At 59.6% G+C, this 23045-nt stretch overlaps 1 protein-coding gene across 1 annotated transcript; it reads left to right on the top strand.

Moving 5' to 3' along the window:
- The first annotated feature begins 492 nt into the window (after nt 1–492).
- Nucleotides 493–22689, top strand: ZNF687 (zinc finger protein 687). Its single transcript, XM_030473907.2, has 9 exons — nt 493–605; nt 12906–15172; nt 17034–17212; nt 17709–17885; nt 18389–18551; nt 18804–19100; nt 19458–19570; nt 19987–20128; nt 20699–22689. Exons 2-9 carry the CDS (start codon nt 12926–12928, stop codon nt 21170–21172), a joined length of 3792 nt encoding a protein of 1263 aa, XP_030329767.1. The 5' UTR covers nt 493–605; nt 12906–12925; the 3' UTR covers nt 21173–22689.
- The last annotated feature ends 356 nt before the right edge of the window (nt 22690–23045 follow it).

The following is a 23045-nucleotide window of genomic DNA, read 5'->3' on the forward strand; positions in this document are numbered from 1 at the left end:
CCTGCCCATCAGTGGCGGGTCTCTCGCTCAATAGGAAGGCAGCAGCTGGGGCACGCCCTGATGGACGTTCCTCGTGGCCAATAGCTGCCGGAGCCCCCGCTTCGGGGCGGCCGCCGCTGGCCAATGAGAAGCAGGAGGGGGCGGGCCCGCTTGACGAGCAAATCCTCCATCCAGTGAGCGGCGAAGATGTCACGTGGGCGAGCTAGCGCCAACCACCAATAGGAAGAAGGATGGGCGGGGGGGTGGGGGGCACGCTTTGATTGTCAGCCTCTCTGCCCAATGAGCGCAGCCCGCGGGGGGCGGGCTCCAGCAGCGGAGTTGTCGTCCTCTCCGCCAACGGCGAGTGCGAGCAGCCGCGACCCCCCGGGAGCGACAGCTGCGCCGGCCAATCGGGATGCGCGGCGCGGCGAGCGGCGGGCGGCTCCACCAATGGCGCGGCGCGGAGGGGTGGGGGGGGAGGTGGGAGGCGGGGGGCGGGAGCGCGGCGCGCGAGCGGCCGGCGGCGGAGGGCGGGGGGCGCGAGCCAAGCAGGAAGTGGCTGAGGAGAAGCGGCCGCCGCGGAGGGGCCTGGGCGGGATCCGGCCGCCCCCCGCCCGCAGCAGCAGGTACCGGACACCCCCCCCCCCCGGGGCCCGCTCGGCTGCGGGAGGTGCTGGGAGGGCGGCGCCGGGCCTGGGGGAGGGGGGGGTGGTGTGAGTCCCGGCGTGCCCCGGTCAGCGGGGGGGGGGGGGGGGGGTGTCCGTCAGACATGGCGGGAGGTGACGGCCCCCTCTGGACGGGCGGGAGGCAGGAGCCGCCCCCTCCCCGCCCGGGCTGCGGCGGCGGCGGCGGCGGCGGCGGCCCCTCCCCTGCGGGCCGCGGGGTGCGGTCACGGCCACTCGCTGCCCTCCCGGGGCCCGGGGAGGAGCTCCCCCGGTGTGTGTGTGTGTGTGTCCCGGGTGAGCGGGGGGGGGGCGGGCGCTGCGCCTGTCCTGGCCCCGCTTTGGGATGCGGGGGGGGGGGGGCAACAGCCGTTCCCGTTGGGAACAGAGCGGGGGGGGGGGCGCGTCCCTGCCCCCAGCCCTGAGGGCTTTTATGGGGGGGCTTGTCGTGAGTCGACCCCCCCGTCCCCGGGGCCCCGGTTACGCCGCCCCCCCCCCCCCCAGCGGTCTGGAGGCTGATGGTGCCCACCTGCATCTGTGGGGGGGCTGAGGCGCGTCCCCCATCCCTGACACCACTGGGAGGAACAGGGGGGGCTCCGTTCGGGCCCCTCTGTAGTGAGGGGCAGGATGAGACCTCCAGGTTGGGGGTTTTGCTGGAGGGGGGGACACACACAAGGGGCTTGTTTGTACGTGCCCAGGGTCCCTGGGGGAGGCCTGGTCCCAGCTCCGGGGTTTGGGACTGTTATTTCCTTCCAGAGCTCCTGGCGCTGAGCTCCCTCCTCCCTGCCCTGGGGGAGGCTCACGGGGGGGGGGGGGGGGGGGGCTGGCAGGGGTCCCCCCCAGCTCTTCGCCTGTAACTTCTCTTGCAAATGAGGTGGTGCCTTGTTTTGGGGCCGCGATTCCCGGGGGGATTTTCCTGCTCCTCCAGTTTCTGAGGAGCAGCCGTGTGAATAAGCAGCTTTGTGCCGTCCGGATGCTCTCTGGTTCCTCCGGTGCTGCCGTCCTGAGGACGGTGTTTGAGAACGGGGCGTGTGGGTCTCTGATCGCACCCCAGTGTCCTGGGATGAGCAGCGCAGCGGCTGCCCGGTGGTTTAGGGTTTGGGGAGGAGGGACTCTCACTGTTACGTTGGGTTTGGTGGAGGAAGAGAACGCAGGAGGTGGGGAGAGGATCCTCTTGCAGCCTGAGTGATGCAGCCTGTGGCTCTTCGGGGATGGTTGGGAGCAATGAGGAAGCTCTCCAGGAGGGCCTGGTGTGGTTCCAGATGCAGGAGAAGGGCACCATCCGGGATCAGGATTTGGTCCACCCCGAATTCCTGCAGGGAAGCGACTGGGAATGAATAGGGAAAACTTAACGGCGGGTTCTCGCTGTCACTTCTCGAGGTGTCAGATGGGCTTCGGGGGGCTCTGGCAGCGAGGTGGCCCTGGCGGGGGGCTCTTCTGGGCAGGAGGAGGAGGCCGAGGGCAGGGAGCGCACCTTCTGCAGGGCAGCCGAGCATTTCTTGTGGGTCTCAGCCACTTCCTTAAGAGCCTCCTGGGTTTTCGTTTGTGAGATGGGAGCGTGGTTTGGTTGTAAGAATGTGTTTTCTTTCCCACCCAGCTTCTTTTCGCTCTTCTCCCCCCATTTCTTGGGCTCTGTAAGGAAAGAGAGCTCCTGTTTCTTGCCTCTCTAAAGTTCCTTAATTCCTCGCTGCTGTTGCCTGCGTGTCACCGGGTACCGGGCAGCCCTTGCGGGCTGTGATTACCTTCTGCAATTAGCTTAATTCAAAGAGACTTCCCTAGAAGGTGAGAGGGGGAAGGACGACAGTCTCCGTACTCAGGTTTTTAAGCGGTGTGTTAGGAATTGAGCCTTGTTTGTGCAGCAGCTGCCTCAAAGGATGTATTTTTAGTGCCTGAGGAGGAAAAAAACTGCGTCACCCACATGTGGCTGTGCTGGGATTAGCAGAGGAGGGAGGCCTGGCGGAGGTGCTTCCCAAAGACTTCCCAACACTGAGTTTTCCCACCGGGTCTGAGGAGCAGCGAGAGGATGGGTGAGCTCTGCGAGCGCTTGTGCTGCTGGTGTTACCCCTGCAGCCGGGGTTGTGCACGGGACCACCCGGGTCCCCACAGGCACCACTGGGAGCTGCTGGAGAGGTGGTGCCAGCGTGGAGGTGGCTCAGGTACGCACAGCACCCAAAGCTCTCCTCATCCCGCAGGAGTCATGTTTGTCTCTAGTCTTCCGGGTTTATTCTCCTGGGTCTAATCCCGGGCTCTGCTCACACGTGATTGCCCCCTGCAAGGTGTTTTGAGGCTCCAATTTGTACCCTCAAGCACGCATGTGGGTACTCTGAGCATAACACACTAACAGCAAGCAGGCGCAGCCGTGGCATGGGCAACTCTGTTCCCTTCCTGTGGCATCCCACTGGCAGATGTGCTCTTTAAACCTCTGGACTGAACGAGGTGTCCCAGCCGAGGTGAGAACCTTGACGTTGTAAACCCCAGAGTGGTGCAATAGCGCGAAACACGCTCTGGGATGGGGAGAACCAGTAACTGCTCCTCATGATGTGGAACTGATCCCGGGCGAGGCTGGACACACGGGGGGATCCTGGTCATTCTTCCATGGAATGTGTGCCTAAAACACCAAGTCCTTACGCACAAATACCAGTGTGGATCCCGGTCGTACTGGTAAATCTGGGGACAACAACCTCCCCACGCCGACACTGAGGCTGCTCTGTGCTGATCATGGCTACAGAAATGCTGCCAGTGCTTAAAAACTTCATTTTTCAGGCCAGCCAAATTGTTGGGATTTCTGGATCTCATCCACCACTTGTTTGTTTTGGTATCTCCAGAAGGGAGCAGATGGGAGAGACTTAATTCTGTGAAACGTATAGGAATGTAATCCCCCCGCAGCCCCCGGCCGCGCGGGCCCTGGGGAGCAGCGGAGCTCGCGCCGGGCTCCTCTCGGGGCTCGCACCCGGGTGTGGGGCTGGGGAAGAGCCGAGTTCCCTGCTCCCTTCCCTGGTGAAGCATCGCTCTTGCTGGAGTTCAGCGCGACGTGTGAGGTGGCTGCTCACATCCCGGCAGGGGGAAGCTGTGTGTCTGCTGCGTGGTGGTGAGAGACCGTCTCCTCCCTCCCTCCTTCACAGCTGATTTCAGATGCCACTCTTTGCTTGTAAGGATTCGCTTGCTGTCGCAAAACCTACTGAGAGGGAAGAAACGAGCTGGAGCAGTTGCAGTGGGGATACTCACCAGCTCCGGGTCTGACACCAGCCCTGGGTTTTTACTGCACTGTCAGTGTTATTCTCTCCTGTTTCTCTTTCCCCATGATGCGTCAGGGGGAGACATGGGGTGGTTTTATTCTTGCCCCACGTGGTCCAAGCAGCAGGGAGGAATCCCCAAGAAGCCCCCTTAGGCAGACAGAGCAAGTGTGCTGAACAGAGAGAGCACATTTGTTAACTACTTAAATGACAGCAATCCCAAATTTGTCCTAAAAAAAGAGGGTTCAAACTCTTTGCAACCAGCATCTTCACACTGAAAGCGGCCAGAAGGTTGTTTCCTTCCCTGCACTAAGCCAGGCCCGTCTCACCCAGCTCTGCGTGTGGGGAGCCCCAGCCTCTGCCCAGAGCATGTGGAGAAGATGCTTGGAAGGAGCAGACACTAAACCCAGGAGCTGCCAGCACCCGTCCTCCAGCAAATAGCTCAACCCCCATATTCCTTGGAACTGGAGGCAGTGGCAGGCGGCAGGTGGGATGCTTCTGGGGGGGTTGATGCGGAGGAAATCTATTTTGTTCCTTATTAAAGTGGGGACGATTGGAGGGTGTGCAATAGGAAGGAGGCGGCGTTTCAACAGGGGAATCGGGGCTGCTGGGCTCATGGGTCCTTGTCCCTCGGCCTCGGCGCTGGGCTGTGCTGGCTGTGGGGGAACACAGGCGCCTTGTTCACAGCACTTGGGCTGGGGCTCCTGAGCCCTTTTGCACGGATACAGCTCAGATAATTTATGCCTAGAAATAGATGGATGCTGCCTGACCGAAATGAGTCAGGCTAACGCAAAGAACCCGTGCAGTTGCTGGCCTTGGCTGTTGGTCTGGAGTAGGATTTTGCGGCTCTTTGCTCCCCCTCCCATGGTTTTTATCCCAAATTCTACCAGCAAAACCTCTCGGTGTGCCGGGACAGGCACAAGGACGGCCTCGGCTCCAGGTCTGGGGCTGGGGTTTGCCACAGCTCGTGTTTGGTGCAGCGGGCCAGGGGTGTTATTGCATTGCCAGGGTGCTTTGCCTGCTCACAGCACCCCCGGCCCGCTGCCCGCTTGCTCTGCCGTAGGAAATGGAGCCAGGAAGGGATTTCAAGTGGTGTCCTGCTCCTCGAGCTGCTGCTGCCTCCAGCCAAGGCGTTCGCAGCTCTGGGTGCTGCAAAGGGGATCGGCTGCTCCAGCAACACGCAGCAGTAAGCGTGGACATGCTTATTCCCAAGCAAGGCTGGGGAGGGCCTGCCCGTGCCCCTTGGGACGGATCCTGCTGATGCTGCGCTCCGGGAGGGCACAGGCAGCTTTGCCACAGCATTGCAGAGCCGCCGGCGCTGGGATTGCCGCTGCCGCGCACAAAACCACTGCCTCTGCCCTCAGCTCCGGCTTGACCCGCAGCTCGCTCCGCGCTGCGGCTCCAGGGCAAGGCCGGGGGCTAACGGCGAGGAAGGAGGCCCCGGCGGAGCTGGAGCTGCTGCGGTGGGGAGCTGCCTGGACCCGGCTCGGGGCTGGAAGTGTGACCTGTTTAGATGTTAATGCGGAGGGACGGCTGAGCGCGGCACAATGGAGCACAAAACATGCGCATAATGGCTGGAGTTTTAATCCCCTGCTGCCGCCTGGAGCAGGGAAAACAATGCTGAGGGTTTCAAATGGCCCATCCGGGCCCTGGCAAGAGTATTGTTTTTCTACCTGGTACCCCCAGAGAGCCCTTCATGGGCTCGAGTAGAAGAAAAAGAGAAAAGGGAGAAGGAAGGACAGAGAGAGCCCTTCCCAAGGCCTGGCAGCAGCAGGCACAGGCTCCGCTTGGGGCAACGCAGAGGAGTTCTCCTGGTCAGTTGTGGGGAGTTTGCGTCGCCGAAAAGCAGTAGATTTCATTGGGGAAAATGAATAATTAAACTCTTGGAGCACCTTAAAGTGAGGGTTCTCCCCCCGTCTGTCAGTGAGCTGATGGCCAGGCTTGGGGGGAGCGCTGAGCATGCCACCATGCCACCTCCTCCTTGGGTGTTATCCGGCTTGTGCTGCAAAAGCCTCTGGATTTAGGATGAACTCGACGTGTTCCGGCTGTTACCCACGGGCTCCTGCAGCGGAGCAGGTTCAGCCGCTGGGAGCTTGGCTGGAGGGAGAGGACGTGCCGCAGGGAACTCCACTGACCCCAGCCAAGCAGGGCCCGATCACAGGGGCAGAGCAGCTGAGCCCTGCCGGAGCTCAGTGCAAGCGGAGGAGCAGGCCACGAGGAGTGTCTCAGAGCAGACCCAGCGGGAGGGAGTGTTTTATTCCAGCCCAAGCTGGATTTGCGTGGCTGGAGGTGTTGGAGAGAACAGATCAGAAGCGACCAGCCAGCACGTGGGCTGTGAGCATTGGCTGTCCACGCAGAGCCCGTGGCCTGCTGCCTGCCTCAGGACCAATACTGCTGGGCCATCCTTCCCCCCCTTCATAGCAGCTGCTGGGGATATGGATCCAGGCATGCTGGGGTACACGCCACCCCTTTTGTCCCCTTGGCCTTGGGATGGGACATGCCGGGAAGCATGGCCGTGAGCTGCTCTGTGCAGACCGGCCTTGGGGAGGCAGGTAATCAGCTCATCGCCCCCAGGAGCTCTTATTGTGGGTATCCAAACGTGTCCACATTCAATAAATGACAGGAAAAAAATAGCCTGAAGTGCTGGAGCAGCCTCTGCCAGGATCACGTCATTGTTGTCTCTCTTCTTTCCCTTAAATCCTGCAGCTACGGCTGCTTTGGGGTCCAGGCTGTGTGGCTGGAAATGCACAGGGGTGCTGTGAAAGCCACTCTGGGCTTCAAAACACCCCCTTATCCCCCCCCCAAACACCCCCTTACCCCCCCCAGCGTGCACAGCCCCTTGCTCAAGGACGTGGCTGTGCCTTGAAAGCAGATAAACCCTTCCCTGCAGCACAGGGGGAGAGAAGCCTCGGGGGGGGGGGGGCGGCTGTCACGCTCTGAGCACTGAGCTCAAGGGTGTTGCTGGGTGCAGACTTTGTCCCCTGAGGTGCCCAGCGCCTGGATATTGTCCCAGCTGCATTTTGCTCTCAAGCCCCCAGGCAGCAGCTCCTCCAGCATCGTTTCGCCTTCGAGTGTGTGCTGGAAGTGTTTCCTTTGGGGTGATCCTTTCCTTGTTTGGTCTGAAGCAGGAGGTGTGAGTTGTGTTTTGGAAAGCCTGAAGCAAGTGTCTCTCCCCTGCGCCCACAGTAAACCAGCAGAGCTGGGAATTTGGGAGAAAACAATACTGTTGGCTAGCAATAACCCTGGGAAACAGCTGAAGGAGGAGTTGGATGTGGCAGGTGGAGGCTCTGGTTGTGTAAGAAACGAGATTGAAGTTTGCTCCCGAGCAAGGAAAGGGTTTGCACCTCTCTCAGTCCGGCAGGATCTGCTGATGCAGATGACATGGATGGACCTGGAGCAGCCGGTCCCGCTCTGCTGTTGGGTGCCTTCGGTTAGCTCTGGCTTTCTAAGCTGGGGACAAGTGGTCTTTAGACCTCCTGTGGGTCTCTGTTCCTGTGTGCTCTGAGCCTGGCGCCTGTCAGAGGGGTTTTCCTTGGGTCTGAGTGGACGTGAGGCTGCAGACAGCAGCTTCCCTGCTCGGAGAAGGGAACCTGAGCTCCCAAAGCCAGGAAGCTCAGGTCTTGAGCGTGTGTTTCCCTCGGAGCAGGAGGAGCTTGGGGGATTTGGCATGGAGATGATGGCTTGTGAAACTCCCCAGGCGCTGCCTTGCTTTGTCCTGAGCTTATCCCCTCAATGCCTGATTCTAACCAAGCTGTTGAAGCTTCAATGGGCCTCTTAAGGTGAAGAAAGGGGGGACCAGTCAGTTCGGGCCTCTGGTTGCTTCTGGTTTGACCTTTCCTTCTTTGTGAGATCTTGAAGAATCCTAAAACTGAAGACTCTGTACCTTTTGCCTTACTCCATCCCTAAGATGGGCTGGAGTGATGGTCTGTGCTCCCCATCAGATGATACTTTCTCTCTCATCTCTGCCCCGCGTGGTTATTAATGCATTGCAAAGGTCTACAGCATCCTTGGGGTGGTGAAGCAGAGGTTTTCCTGCTCCCTTTTCCCCTGCCTGGTGAATCCACGTCTGGCCAGGCTCCGGGGACCTCAGAGGTCGCTGCTCCCCCAAACGCAGACCCTTCTGTGCCCCAGAGCTCCCTGGAAAGGGCTGGGAAGAGCCTCTCCAGGAATATCGAGGGTTTCGCGTTGGGTTTCAAGCAGAGGGGAGGATGCAAATGCTGCCGGGGAGGCGGCGACACCCGGCTGGGTGGCAGAGCCCCGCACCCCGTGTCCAGAGCTGCCGAGGGTCTGGATGCCGGTGCTGGCACACGGCAGGGGCAGGGGGGGCCGCTCCAGCACCAGGCTCAGCGCTGGGGGGTCACATCCTTGCCTGCGGAGCTGCCAGGCCACGCGTGTGCCTGCCGCGGCTGCGGGAGCGCCGCGGGACCGCGGGTTGCTGCGGGCTTCCTGCCTTTCTGTCTCTCTTCATCCCCGCTCCAAGCCTTGTGTCCCTGCCGAGCCCTGACCCCATGGTGTCACGCTGGGAGCAGGACGTGTTGCTGGTTCTTGTTTAACCAGCCTGCCTTTCTGTCATTTTCCCCCTCTCCTACACGTGAAACCCGAGACCATTCTCTGTCCCTTCCCCCTCTTTTTTTGTCTTTTCCTCCCTCTCCGCTCCATCCAGAAGCTCCTTCCCATCAGGTCAGTACTGGGCTCAGGCCCCTGGCACAGCAGCTGCCCCTCTGCGACGGCGTTTGCAAATCGTGCTGATAAAGGCTCACAGGATTAAGCAAGTTCTCAGGAGGCAGAAGAGAGAAACCTCATGTTCTGGCAGGGGGTTCGGTGCTGCGGTTTGGAAATGGGCGCCGTGGGTTTGGACTACGTTAGGGAGCAAGTGGGTGGGAGTGGGAGCAGGGCCGTGTCACTGGGGTGAGGGGAAGGGGACTTTGTGGATGGCTTGAGGTGTAACTGCTGCATGGGAAGGGGTGGAAGAGCGTGGGACAAGGTGAGGATGGGCACGAGCAGCGGCTGCTGCTGCTGCAGAAACCCTGTCCCGGCTGCGGGAATGGGGGTGCTGGAGCCTGGCACGGGCTGGTCCACAAGTTGCTTTGCTACCCACGATGCTTCTTGTCTTTGCCTGCTTCCTTCATCCCAAAAAGCAGGAGGTAATACTTCCTCCCTGACGAGGAGTAGAAAAGAGGTTGTGGGAGATGTAATTCCATGTCCGTGGATCCACAGATTTTCACTTTGGATCCACGGACATGGAATTAAACAAAGATTTCTAATGTGCGAGAGGCGTTCTTAATGCTAAGCCTTGTTTCCATTCTGACCTGTGTTATCTCGTCCGAAGCTGGGTTGAGTCTCTTCTGTCTTTTGTATTAGCAAAACTAACCCTAGTTCTGGAAGGCCGGGAGGGGCGGCCGCAGCTGGAGCTGCAGAATCCGGCGCGGTGCTGGGTACCAGGAGGTGGCTCCCAGGAGGAGCCTCCACAGGGGCAAAGACAGCAGAAAGGGAAGGATGTAGCTCCAGGTACGGGGCTTTCATTGGGGTGGGATCTATCGGTGGCAGATTGAGTCCTGATGCGGAGGGAGATGGTCCTGGGCTGGGTGCTGCTCCGGCTCCGTTGCAGGGCGTTCGCATCACCCCGTGCCTCAGCTTCCTCACATGGAACAGGGGCTAAACTCCAGCTTTGTCAAGCGTGTGAGTTGGTTTGGATGTTACCCATATCCCAGATCGCATTTAAGAGGGAAATGCTGTTTGGAGGTGGAGAGAAAAAGTCCTCTTGCAGGTTCCGCATTCAGTTGACAGCGGCACAGCCTGTGTCTTCTGAGCCAGCAAGCCTGTGTGATTCCTTACTAGCTTGCTGTCAGACTAATAATATCTCTTAAAATCCTTTCATCTCTGAAATCTCGTTTGCTTTTTGGCCTTCCCTCAGTTTGGATGGTAAAATGACGCTGTTCTGTGTCACTTGAAAAATGTCACATTGGTTTCACGAGCTCTGGCTGGCTGCTTTTAGGAAATTTTCCTTTTTGGAGATGCCTTTTTTGGAGCATCAGCGTGTGTGTGTTGCAGCAAGAAACTTAAATTAAACCATCTAAACAAAACCCACTCATTCTGAAGTGGCTTCCTCCTGCAAAGCCGCGGCTGCTTGTACCAACTTAGGCAAAACTTGCCCAAACTACATTTCTAGCCCCAAAACAAAGGGAAGCTGCACGTTTATCTCGCACAATCTCTCAACCACGATACCCAGGCAGCAGCTCTGTGGGCTCTGTGCTCTGCGCCCGGTGCACGGCCTTCGACACGTGCCCTGGCTTCAGCGCCCAGCCCCTGGAGAGAGGGGAAGGGGCACAGATGGACACCGGCCACTGCGTAACTGAGAGCGGGGCTCAAGGGGGCTTTTCTTTCCTCCCCCCCACCAGTCGCCTGCCCCTGACGTGGAGGCTTGGGGAGGCCCTGACATGGAGAAAAGCTGTGCCAGGTGCTACGAGCTTGTTGCGTGGGGAATTCGCCCCGTCCTCCCCCCTGCACGGGCTGCACCAGGGAGCAGATTGAGTAACACCCCGCGCCGCTTTGGCTCATTGCAGGCACTTGTTCTCACCGGTGATGTCTCCTCGGCACAAAAGGAGCTTTTTACCAGGGGATCAGTTTTAAACCAGCTCCGGGAGGACGCGAGAGGCTCCGGGGAGCCGCTCCTCATCGTCCCGTGTTCTGCAGGTACCCGGGGCAGAGGCTTGTTTTGATCCAGGGCTCTTTGGTGCTGGCGGCTGAGGGAGGCCGCTGGCTGGAGGCCTGCGCTGGGCGCTGGGGACAGGCTTTGTCACAGCTCTCCCTGTGCCTCGGGAGCTAATCCGGGCCGTCACGTGGTGCTGTTCCCGCTGGCCCGGGGCGCAGCGGGCAGGGCGCTATCCCTGCACGCAGGAGTGCGGGAGGAGAAACCCGCCTCCATTCCAGAACCAGGTTCTGGGAGGTGACTTCTCTTGTTGCCTCGGTGCAGAGCTGCCGGCGGGCAGCGCGTCCCCGTCAGGGGCAGGAAGGGAAACAGGAAAAGCAGCTTTTAAAAATAGCAACTGCTTGAAATAGGCCGTGTGTCAGTCCGAGCGTTCGGCCTCTGCTGCCTGAGCCGAGCGGTCCCCTCCTGGCCCGGTGGCCGGGCCCGGTGCTCACACAGCGGGTGCCACCCAGCCCCCCGGGGCCCTTCCCTGCTCGGTGTTGGTTTGCGGGGAAGGTCTGTCCCCGGTGGATGAAGCACCCGCACTCGCACAGTTGGGTTTGGTGCAGGGATGCTTGGGTTGCTCCAGACTTGGAGCTATGGGTCTGAGGACCCAGACCTGGCAAGTGGAATCTCCTCTTCCTCCTGGTTGCTCTTCCGAAGCTTGTGGGTTTCTGTTGCCTTCGTGGTGCTGTGGAGGGCAGCAACCCCAGACCCGCCTGTTGCGCAGCTCCTGCTCTTCCGAAAGGTAGAAACCTGAACCTGTTGGTGCTCAGAGGTCGACCTTTGCTTGTCTCCCAGTGGTTTGTTTCAATGTCAAATCCCGTGTGCTTCTGCAGGCAAGAAATACTGCTCTTGCCCCATCTTGCCTTTCCCGTGCCATCTTCCTCTTCGGCTTCAGTGGAGGTTGCGGTGCCAGCAAACACCCGCCCTGTGCGCTTCTGGCCCCGGTGCTGCCCGCAGGGTCCGGGGCTGCGCAGACACTTGGGCAGGAGCGATGTGGGTAGGAAGTCACCCCCGTGCACTTTAAATGTCAGGGCCGTTGTGGAGCAGCAGATTGCTCAGTGGCCCACAGACCCCACACTGCACCCGGCGGAGATCCCCTTGGGGTGACCTATGGTGAGAGTTAAAAATAAAGCTAGGCTAAGCCTCCTTGCTAAGCTGTCTGTCAGGAAAACCACCAGGGTCTTTACAGCCCTGCTAAGCCTGAGAATAGCTGAATTGGGCGTATAAGGGGGTTTGCCAGGTACAAAATAAGACCAAACCACCTGCAGGAGCAGTCCCACGGCTGTTTCTGAACCGTTTGGCCTCCGCGCTGCTTTGTCACCAGGTTGTTGCAGAGCGTGAAGGCTGCTCATGGCTGCGCAGGGTGGTAGGTGCAGGCTTTGTATGGGAGCGGAGCTGTGGTCGCTGCTGCTCGCCGCAGGGAAGCCCAGATGCTGCCCCGGAGGCCACCATCTGCCCTCGGTGGCGAGAGCAGCAGCGCGAGGGCAGCGCTCCCCGGTACCGGCTCTGAGACCCCAGCAGTGCCCTTCTGGCAGGTCTGCCCCCCTGGGCAGCCGTGTCCAGCTGCTCTTGGGCATCCCCTGTCCTCCGGCCTCCTTCGCCTGGTTATCCTTATAAATCAGAGTCTTTCTGCTGCCTAAGCCACATGCCCTGGCTGCAGCTTAATCCTGGGATTTCTTACCCAGCCTGCAGCAACAGGAGGAACATTATTCCCTTTGTCTCTGCCACAGCCATGTTTTGAAACCTGTTGCTATGTCTCTCAGCCTCTCCTGTTTCTCCATCCTTTGCTCCACAGCCCACGTGTTTGAGGGCTCTTATCTGAGTCTCCTGGTTACTGTCTGGACCCTTTTCCTTGTGAGCGGGGATGGCCTTGGAGTGGCCTTGCTGCTGCGGCGGGGAAGGGCAGTTCCTGCGTCACGTTGGGCGCCTCTGACAGCGCGTTCCCCTTCTGAGGGAGAGTTTGCTCTTCCTGCAGCTCTCCCGAGTTCTCTCCGGCTGCTGCTTCGCTGCAACCTGCTGATCTCTGCCGCAGAACCGTTGCCCTTCCTCGGCTTGTACGTACGTGGGGGCTGGCTCTGGCCTTGGAGCAGAGCTCCGTGCTGGGCTGCATCCCGCGGTCCCGCACGTCTCTCGCAGGGTGCCGGGATCCTTCGGAGCTTTCTGCCATCCTGGCTGGGAAGCAAAACATTACACAGAAACCAACAAGGCGAGAAAGGCCAAGAAGTGAAGTGATTCGCCTGAGGGGCTCGAGGCTGGGTTCGGAGGGAAGGCAGCGCAGGGATTTTGTGCTTAGCATGGGGTCACAGTGCTAATGCTCCTCTCCTTGTCCTGTTGCAGACTCTGCTATATTCCTCACCATGGGTGACATGAAAACTCCAGATTTCGATGACCTTCTGGCAGCTTTTGATATTCCTGACATTGACACGAACGAGGCCATCCATTCTGGCCACGAGGAAGCTGATGCTCACATCAAGCAAGTCCCTGGAGAGCCAGGACCTCCTGACCACGTCCTGCCCCACACAGACATCACCGCTGTCAGCGTGATTGTAAAGAACACGGTGTGCCCCGAGCAGCTCGATGCCCTGGACGGGCGCAGCAAAGATGGGCACGTCATCGGCTCCCGCTTGCTGCAGAATGGCTTTGGGGCCACCGAGATGCCCAGGTCCCCCACTTCCAGGTCTGTGGAAGCCGTAGCATCCTCCAACGGGGAGTGCTGGGTGAAGGAAAAAGGTCCCAAGCCCCTGGATATCTTCTCCCATTTTAGCCCCGATCCCAATGAAGACAACGCTGCCAACCTGATTGACAGACCCCGGGAATGTAAGGCGAAAGAGAAATCCCTTGCTGTGCCCTCCCTCTCCCCGTCTCCCACCCTGTCCCTGGACTGCAAAGAGCCCATGGGAGAGAGCACAGAGAACCTGCCCCCGGCATTCCCGCAGTCCTTTGAAACCGGCCAGGCAGGGAGTGCAAACGGGTCCCCTCCTGCCATCCCCTGCATCAAGAAGGAGGAGTCTGACTCGGAGGAGGTGGGCCGTGAAGCCAGCCCAAAAGGTTTGGCTGCGGCCTTGGGTGACAGTCCCTTGGAGCACCTGAAATCAGTCACCGTTCGCTACTCCGCAGATGATTCTCCCATCACGTCCTGGCCTGGATCCGACCCAAACCTCGACAGCAGCACCAGCAACCTTCCTGAAGTGAAACACTCGCCCGCCAGCCCCCGGGAGCCCTTCTTCAAGCCTTCCTCACCGGTGGTACAGAGCCCCAGGCTCCCCACTTCTCCAAAGCACCTGGACAACATCGCCCTCAAGGAAGAGCAAGAAGTTCTGGAGAAGTCAATGGGAAGTCCGCAGAGCATGTCCAGTGCTGAGGAGGAGGAGGAGGAGGAAGACAACAACAATGATTCCCCTTCCTCCAATTCCTCGCGGCCCCTGAAAGTGCGGATTAAAACCATCAAAACATCTTGTGGCAGCATCACCCGGACGGTGACCAGGGTCTCGTCAGACTCCGAGCCCGGCTCCACCAAGGGGCCGGCCGAGCACAGCTCCCAAGAGACCTCCCTGGAGGGCGCCAGCTTCTCCGCCTCGGCAGACAAAGAGGAAGGGATCGTGCTGGAGGTGTCCAAGGAGAAAATGGAGCTCTCCAGCCCCTTAAAAAGCATCGAGGGGCCAAAAATCGTCAGTGTCCAGCTTGGCAACGGCACCAAGCTCAAAGGGACTGTCCTGCCTGTCTCCACCATCCAGAACGCCAGCAGCGCCATGCTGATCGCTGCCAGCGTGGCTCAGCAGAAATCCGTGGTGCTGCCGGCGAAGACGGGTAAGGCTGTGGCCAAGAACATCATCAACCTGGTGCCGCAGACCCTGCCCAAAGCCGACACCAGGACCAACATCAGCACCGTGACGCAGACCACCACCATCACCACCACGGCCAACCAGAAAGTCAACGGCACCACGGTTGTGATGGTGCAGCCGCAGAAGCCTTCCCCTACCATTGCAGGCACGGTCATATCCAGGAGCCAGTCCAGCCTTGTGGAAGCCTTTAACAAGATCCTCAACAGTAAAAACCTCTTGCCAACGTACAAGCCCAACCTGAACCCTCCAGCCGACGCGAGCCTCACGCTGCCTCCCTTCGGTTACCGCTGCCTGGAGTGCGGGGACGCCTTCGCCCTGGAGAAGAGCTTGGCTCGCCACTACGACCGGCGCAGCATGCGCATCGAGGTGACCTGCAACCACTGCACCAAGCGCCTCGTCTTCTTCAACAAGTGCAGTTTGCTGCTGCACGCCCGGGAGCACAAGGACAAGGGGCTGGTGATGCAGTGCTCCCATCTGGTTATGAGGCCCATCGCTTTGGATCAAATGATCGGGCAGCCGGACATCACCCCCCTGGTCTCAGTGACCTCCTTCCCTGCTAGCAAAGTGACTGGTGTGGCTCAGGATGCCTTGGCCACCGCCAACGGGGCTCAGGACCTCCCCATCCTGCCGCTGAGCAACAGCTCAGAGCAGACCAACTACAGCTGCTTCAGGTGCCTGGAGTGCAAGGAGCAATGCAAAGACAAAGCCGGGCTGGCCGCGCATTTCCAGCAGGCAGCGGCCACGGGGACAACCAGCAGCACGGTACGTAGGTGGAAGGGCAGCGAGAGTTGGACATTAGAGCCCCGGCAACCCCTCCCTGGGGATGTGGGTCAGAAGTGGAGGACTCCAGATGTGACGCAGGCAGCACCTGCCTGCGCACGCCTGATTCCTCTCCGGGTAAAACTCAGGCAGGAAGGAAAACGCGTGAGCCAGGGTTCAGTACGTGCCCGGGAGGCGCTGGGTGGAGGGAAGGGAGGCTGTCCTCTGCTGTCAGCAGGCAATAAAGCTGCCCTGTGGGTACAGGAGCCCGGGCGCGGCAGGGAGGGATGAGCAGGTCCCTGAGTGTTGGTGCACCCAAGCAGGACGTACCCATCCCCACAGAGCCATGTTAGAGCAGTGGGTGCTGCTTCCTCTTTCGATGGCTTGAAGCACAAATGGAGTCTGGAGAAAGCAGGGAGGGGTGTGCTGGGCTTTTTTGATCCCCTATTTGAGAGCCAACCTTGAGATCCCGGGTGCTTCCTGCTGCTGCCAGCACATCCTGGTTCGTTCGGGCGGGCAGCATCCAGCAAATACACAGGATTAATACTGCCGAGGGATGACCTTTAAGAGGCAAGGAGGGAAAACAGGCCCACAGAGGAGCCCTGTCCTCCCTGTGGCACGTCTTCACCTTTCCCTTTGTCCAGAGAGGCTCAGCCCCCCTTGGCTTGCTTTGCACAGAAGGAATTTGCTGTTTCCTGGTAACGCTGGTCAGGTTGCTGCTGTAGCCAGGACGCTGTTCAAATGCAGCTATGACTGCCCGGCTGCTGCAGAGGAGGCCTGCTTTCTGTTTCAAGGTCACCAGGAGCACCGAGATTCACATGCTTATATAAATGTCCCAAGGAACTCTCTTTGAACAGGGGAGGATTTCTTCCTCCCATTCCCTCTCCTAGCCTTGGAGTGGATGGAGTATTCAGGGGAGCACTTGAGCTTGGAAATTCAATGTGAAGTTGCTGTCACGGCAAAACCTGTTAAGAGCCTTCTCTTAGCCAGAGCAGCTTTGTCCCTGTACCCAGCAGATGGACTCCTCCCTACACCAACACGACTAAAACCAGCTTTTTTTTCCCTTTTACAAAAGAATAAAAGACCCAGAGGCTTTCCTCAGCGCAGGGGGGGATTGGGGTGGCTGAAGCCGTAAGTCTCCGTAATCCTCACCTGCCACCTTTCATTCCCTCTCCCTTCCCGACATTCCCCCCTCTTCCTGCTCCATCTCTCAGCCTGTCTTTAGCTGCTGTTACCTGGCTGGTTTCTTGTTCTCTCCTGTTGCTTTGCTGCCAAATTCACCTTTGGGTCTCTCTTGGCAGCGCTCTGGACCCTGGTCTCGAGCCAGCAGCGAGGGGAGCCCAAGGACAGCCTGCTCTGCATGGCTGGGGCTGCTGCTCTCCTGCTCGCCCCACCTCTGCTCTGGTTATCACATCTTTCAGGGCAGCTCCTGTTGGAAGCCCGTTTCCTCAAGTCCTTGCCAGCTTCTCCCCTGGCCATCCCCATGGCCGTATCCTGGTGCAGAGTTGAAAGCAGTTTCAAAATGGTTTTGGCAGCTGGTTTGAATACACCCCAGCTCCCTCCGGTAAAACTCCCTTGCGGAGTGGCTGGTCCCTGCCTGACCCTTGGCATGTGCTGTATCTGGGACCCATCTGTGATGAAAAGGCTTGTGAAACACCCTCAACAAGTACCCAGCAAGCTGGTGCAAGCAAAGTATCTCCTAAAATGTGCCCTGCAGGGTCCCAGCACTTCTCCCCGTCGGCAGCACATGGCTTGGGGCTGCTTTGGCTGTTGCAGGTTGTTACCCCAACCACCTGCAGGAATACCCCTTTGGTACCCGTGGGTACGTGCCAGGCTGAACCTCTCGATGCTCTTCTCCCCCCAGGTTTGTACAACGTGTCCCATGATCATGTCCAATCGCTGCAGCTTCAACGCCCATCAGCGGATACACAAGAACCGACCTCCCCACGTGTGCCCCGAGTGTGGGGGGAACTTCCTCCTGGCGAACTTCGAGGCGCACCTGAAGGAGGCCTGTCTGCACTTCTCCCGCAGAGTGGGGTACAGGTAGGGCACGGCCTGGGCAGGGGCACTGGGGGAGTCCCCACGCTCCACTGGTTTTCCATTTTGCAGAGGGGGAACATCTCCATTCCTTTTCCCCACCGGTGCTGGGAGCAAGGCTGAGGGTGAACGTTTCGCTTTGCCCCTTCTCTGTCTCTCATCCCTTTAACACTGAGGGAGTTTTCCTCTTCCTGGGACCTCCTGGCCACTGTTTGACCTCATGGCTGGCAGCATCAGACCCCCCCCAGTCTCTCCCTGCTCCTCCTGGTGAGCTGTCTGCACCCTGCATCCAGCAGCACTGAGCAGGACTGGTTGCTCCAAACTGGAATTTTCCCAGAGCCCAGAACTGGTTTGGGTTCTGCTGTCACTTGGGGCAAGGGGCTCATCCCAAGTCCTATGGTTGGCCAGGGAGCAGGCATTGGCCCTGGTGCTGCCGTTCCCCTTTGCTGTTAGCACTTGGTGTGTGTGGCAGCCTCCGCAGCACGGCTCCTCCTCTCTCCAGGTGCCCCAGCTGCGCTGTGGTCTTCGGTGGGGTCAACTCCATCAAGTCCCACATCCAGACCTCCCACTGCGAGGTGTTCCACAAGTGCCCCATCTGCCCCATGGCGTTCAAGTCAGCCCCCAGCGCCCATGCGCACGTCTACACGCAGCACCCCGGCTTCAGCAACCAGCAGTCCAAGTAAGTGTTCCCCGTGAGCTGACGGCCCGACAGGTCTCGACAGAAGAGATCGCTCCTAACAAGCCATAGGACGAGAGGAGCTGCCCTCAAGTCGCACCAGGGGAGGTTTAGATTGGATATTAGGAGAAATGTCTTCACCGAAAGGGCTGTCAAGCACTGGAACAGGCCTCCCAGGGAGGCGGTTGGGTCCCCATCCCTGGAAGCATTGAAAAGATGTGTAGATGTGGCACTTAGGGACACGGTTTTAGTGGCAGTGCTGGCTTAATGATCATAAATGTCTTTTCCAACCTAAAGGATTCTATGGTTATAAGAAATGGGAGCATCCTTAGTGGGTGGGACACTGGGGAAGAGCTCAGCACCAGAATGGGGAGCTGCATCTGTCTCCTTTTTCCTTTCCCAACCCTTGGTGTGGGTCAGGCCTCACTCAGGGCTGATCTCAACCCTCTTGCTTCTCTTGCTCCAAACCTGGGCTGTGCCAGCAGTGGTGGTTTTTCCTCCAACAGAATGATTTACAAGTGTGCCATGTGCGACACGGTTTTCACCCACAAGCCCCTGCTCTCCTCCCACTTCGACCAGCATCTGCTTAACCAGCGGGTCAGTGTCTTCAAGTGCCCGGACTGCCCGCTGCTCTTCGCCCAGAAGCGCACCATGCTGGAGCACCTTAAGGTAACGCACAACCCCGTGGTGCTGCTGTTTGAGAGCTGTCCTTCACCAGGGGCACCTGGGGCTGGGGCACGGCTCTCAGTGGTGCAGCAGGACGCTGACACCTCGTTCCCTTGTCCCCCAAAGCCTGAGATGAGCCTGTCTGTGCAGGCTGGGGCCTGGCTGGGGGCCGGCGTTCCTTCTTAGCCCGCTGCAGTGCTGGGGAAAAGAAATCCCAACCCCAAACAGCTGCCGAGACCTTTGTCTGCTTTGCAGAACACTCACCAGCCCCAGAAGCCCAAGGAAGACCTGGCAAAGAAGGCGGCCATCCTGCTCACTCCCAAGCAGGAGCCTGTTGAAACCCCCGTGTCCAAGATCTCGGAGTCGTCATCGTCCTCCACGGAGGAGGATGAGCCCCCCAGCTCCCCCGAGCTGCGCAAGACCAAGCGGAGCCGCTTCCAGCGCAAGACGGTCAACAAGTCAAAAGGCAGCGGGTGGACGTGCGGCGTCTGCCACTCCTGGTTCCCGGAGCGCGATGAGTACGTCTCCCACATGAAGAAGGACCATGGCAAGGTGAGGAGAAAGCCCAGGGCTCTGCCTCCGGCTTTGCTGAGCCCTTGGGAGTGTGGGCAGGGAATGCTGATAGCACAACCCCTGGGTTCCTTGCTGTGCTGGGAGCGTGTTCTGTCGCAGTCTGGCCATTACCCCTGTACAAACTCAGTCAGGGTTGAGTTTTGGGGAGCAGGGATGTTACCTATCCCAGTGAAAGCAAAACCCAGATACTTGTTATCCAAACGTGCAGCGTTGGGATGGGCAAGGAATGGAAATCTGGGGCAGCACCAAGTTCCCACGTCCGGCTTCTCCAGCGGGAACAGTGCTCCAGGGCCGGGGCCCCTGTGCTGTACCCACCTGCTGCTTTGTTTCTTGCAGTCGGTGAAGAAGTTCCCCTGCCACCTCTGCGAGCGCTCCTTCTGCTCCGCTCCCAGCCTCCGGAGACACGTGCGAGTGAATCACGAAGGGATCAAGCGCGTCTATCCCTGCCGGTACCTGCGCTGCCGCCTCCTGCCTTTGCCTGGGAAAAGGGGCCTGGTTTAAGAGGGGTGACTTTGGTGTGCCCCGCTCAAGCTGGGCGGGAGGGGGGGGGTCATGGGTTAAGCCCAGCCAATAACTCAGAACCGCTGAACGGGAGGATGAAGCTACAGATGGTTGAAGCATGATGGGGCTTGAGCAAGTGTCTGGGAAGCAGGAGGGAGAGGAGGTACCGGGAAGGATGCTGGGGTTCCGTACCCGCTCAGGGAATGTTTGTGTGTTCATGGTTAGAGCTGGGGTCAGGATGCCAGAGCCAGCTTGCCCAGGGGAGCCAGGGCTTGGTGGCTGCACAGTCGTGCTGGAGCAGGCCTGGGGCTTGGCTCCTCACTGCGGAGCATCACTTCATTGCCTCCCTGCTCTGGCCCTGCAGGTACTGCACGGAGGGCAAAAGGACCTTCAGCAGCCGGCTCATCCTGGAGAAACACATCCAAGTGCGACATGGGATCAAGGTGACCGACCAGACAAAGAGCCAGGAGGTTGTTATTGCCCGGATAGGGACCGGCACCATGCAGGTACAAGGTCCCTGTGGGCTCTTGAGGTGTTTGCAGAGGGCTGGGGCCTTGTGGAGGTTTTGGACAGGGTAGAAGGCATCACTGTGAGCCCTGATCCTGGTTTGTGCTTGCCTCCACAAGTCCTGCAGTGCTTGGGACCGGCAGCTCCCTTCCACTGTGAGGCCCAGCGCCTGCTGGGTGGGTGCGGGCCCCGTCCGGACGCAGCTTAGCTCCTGCCTCTCCCTGCCAGCACGGCAGAGGCTGAACTTGGCTGGCTCAGCCTCTCGCTGTCTGCTGGGAGGAAAGGCAGAACAGCCCGTCTTGCTTTGAGCTCGCTTAGGAGCTGCCGCAGGCTGCAGGGGGCAAAGGCGCCTGGTGCGAGGGCTACAGGCAAGTCCAAGGCTGTTGTGGGAGCCCCTTGGCCGGGGTAACCAGCGGGGGCACAGCTTCTGGGGCTGGCCAAGACCCCTTTGGCTTTTATCCAAGGAAATACCTGTAGGATCCCCTTGGGACATCCCCGAGCAGGTTGGGTTATGGCAGGAGCTGCTGGAATCAGGCACCCGTTAAAGCTTGTGGGGCCCGTTCCCACAGGTGTCCGGTCGGAAGCGGAAGCTGTCCTCGGATGAAGGCGACTCGTGCAGTGAGGAGCCCGACAGCACCACCCCCCCCTCCAAAAACTCCAAGAGCGACCGCAAGGCCCCGTTCCGGTGCCGCAAGTGCGGTTACCTGGCCAGCAGCTCCGCCGACTTCCAGGAGCACATCCCCCAGCACCGGACTGACGAGAGCTCCCACCAGTGCCGGGAGTGTGGGCTCTGCTTCACCTCCCAGGTCTCCCTCAACCGCCACCGCTTCATCACCCACAAGAAGAAGAAGGGAGCGGGCGAGCTGGAGGAGCCGGGGCCCCGGAGCCCGCTGGAAGGAGGCGCCCCGCACGCGGGCGATGGGAAGCTGTCCTGCAAAGTGTGCGGCCGCTGCTTCGACAGTCAGCTCAACCTCAAGACGCATTTCCGCACCCACGGCATGGCCTTCATCCGGGCCAGGCAGAACGCGAGCCCCGACAACTAGAGCAGCGGGAGGGCGAGACGTGTATATAATCAGCACAGAGCTCTTTGCGACAGGGGCTGCCGGGGCTCCCCCTCCCTTCCTGCTCCTGGGCAGCATTTTGACGTGGGGTTGGGTAAATGAGCTGTGAAGAGAGAACCTGGCTTGCACAGTAGGGCCTGACTCGGTGTGCCTGGCGTGCCGGGTCGGCTTGGCTGGCATCCCCCAGGCCAGGGGACTCGGCCCACCCTGGTTTGTGGGCAAGAGCCGGGGGAAGGCAGAGATTTATTGTGCAGGAGATGAAGGGCAGAGCCTGGACGTGCTGCCCTGCGCTGGGGAGACCAACAGGTTGTTCTGGCGGCTCTGTCCTCCCGTGGGGATCCGCAGCCACTCCTGCCCGCGGGGAGGGACAGTGGCCTTCCTGCCACAGGGATGAGGAAGGGAGACCACCACCTCCCACCCTGTTTGCACGCCTGAGTGATGCGCTCTTCTACACTGGGGGGCTCTCCTCAGCCGTTCTGTCTGGGCTGTGCTGTGATGGAAGGGAAGCCTGGTTGAGGCAGCGTCCGCCCAGGACCTGGGGACCAGGGGAGGCTTCTCCATGGCAGGACAGAGATGGCTGTGCTGACAGCTTGTCGCAGCAAAATCCACCTTTGGTTTTGGTTTTGTTTGGTTTTTGGTTGTTTGGTTTCGGTTTCTTTTTTCTTTCCCTTCTGAATGTTGCTTATTTTCCATTTTGCTGGAGCTGGGGGGGGTGGGGGGGGGAAGAAGCCGAGTCCAGCCCCTCCATCGCTGCAGAGACACCCCAGCCCCTCCTGGGCTCCGCTCACCTGCCACAAGCATGAGGTTCCTCTTCACCGTCACTTGCACTAACTTCAGCTGCTCGTCACTTCGTGCCGCAGGACAGCCGCAGCCTGCACCTTCCTGGGGGGAGATTGGCCTTTGGCAGCAGGAAAACAGAAGCCAAGCAAAGGGGCTCTGGGCAAGACGAGCCCGATGGCAGCACCATCCCCTCCCCATGGAGCTGCACCGAGTGCTTGCGGGTGCTGCAGCCAGAGGGGATCGCCCCACGCCGGGACCAGGATCGGTGCCGGCCGCTGCAGAGAGGGAAAGACGCTGCCAAATCCCGTTACAGACTGAAACAGTGAGTCCTGGGGGGGCTTCTCCAGGGGTGCTGCTGGCACCCACTGCTGCCACCCCCCTTCTGCCCCGCTCCTGGCGCTGCTCCGGAGCACGGGGCAGCCTGACCCCCTTCTTCCCCCGGCACTGGGATCCGTGGCACACACGGCCCTGGGGGGGGGGGGGTCCCTCCTGCATGGGGCTGTCGCCGCATCCCCCCCGTTCCTGTTGGGGAAGAGAAAAAAAAAGCCAAACTACTGGAAAAGAAACTTTCTATTTGTTCTGTTCGTTCAGCGCCTGTGCTTGGGGTGTTTGTGTGAGTAATGGTTTCAGTAACTTAACTTCGGGCTCCTTTCCTTGTGAATAACCTCTAACACGCTGTGTAAAGTTGTATCATACACTAAACGTGACAAAAAAAACCACCCCAACTACTGTTGTGATTTGGGTTTGGGTTTGGGTTTTTCTTTAATTCCTTATTGGGGGGGGGCGAACACGGTTTGTAGGGTTGGGGGTTGGGGGTTCCTTGCTTTTTTCCTTTCTTTTCTTCTATGTTTGATGTGCAGGGGGTGCCCCCCCCCCCCGCAGGTGGATTCAGCTCATGGCGCACATGGGGGGGGGGGGGCTTTGAAAATAAAAGGACCTAAAAGAGCACCCAGCAGTTCCCACAGCCCCTGGGCCAGGTTCCCCCCCCCCCACCTTTGCCTCCCTGACCCCCTCCCCCCCCCCCCCAGCTGTATCGTGTGGGGCTGTGAACATGTAAATGATGTTTAATAATAGA

Source organism: Strigops habroptila, chromosome 22, assembly GCF_004027225.2.
Source record: "Strigops habroptila isolate Jane chromosome 22, bStrHab1.2.pri, whole genome shotgun sequence".
NCBI classification, from domain to species: domain Eukaryota; kingdom Metazoa; phylum Chordata; class Aves; order Psittaciformes; family Psittacidae; genus Strigops; species Strigops habroptila.

Coding starts and splice junctions, on each gene's coding strand:
- ZNF687 (XM_030473907.2), top strand. CDS start 12,926: ATGGGTGACATGAAAACTCCAGATTTCGATGACCTTCTGGCAGCTTTT. Junction 15,173..17,033: donor CGGGGACAACCAGCAGCACG/GTACGTAGGTGG, acceptor TTCTCCCCCCAG/GTTTGTACAACGTGTCCCAT. Junction 17,886..18,388: donor TTCAGCAACCAGCAGTCCAA/GTAAGTGTTCCC, acceptor TTCCTCCAACAG/AATGATTTACAAGTGTGCCA.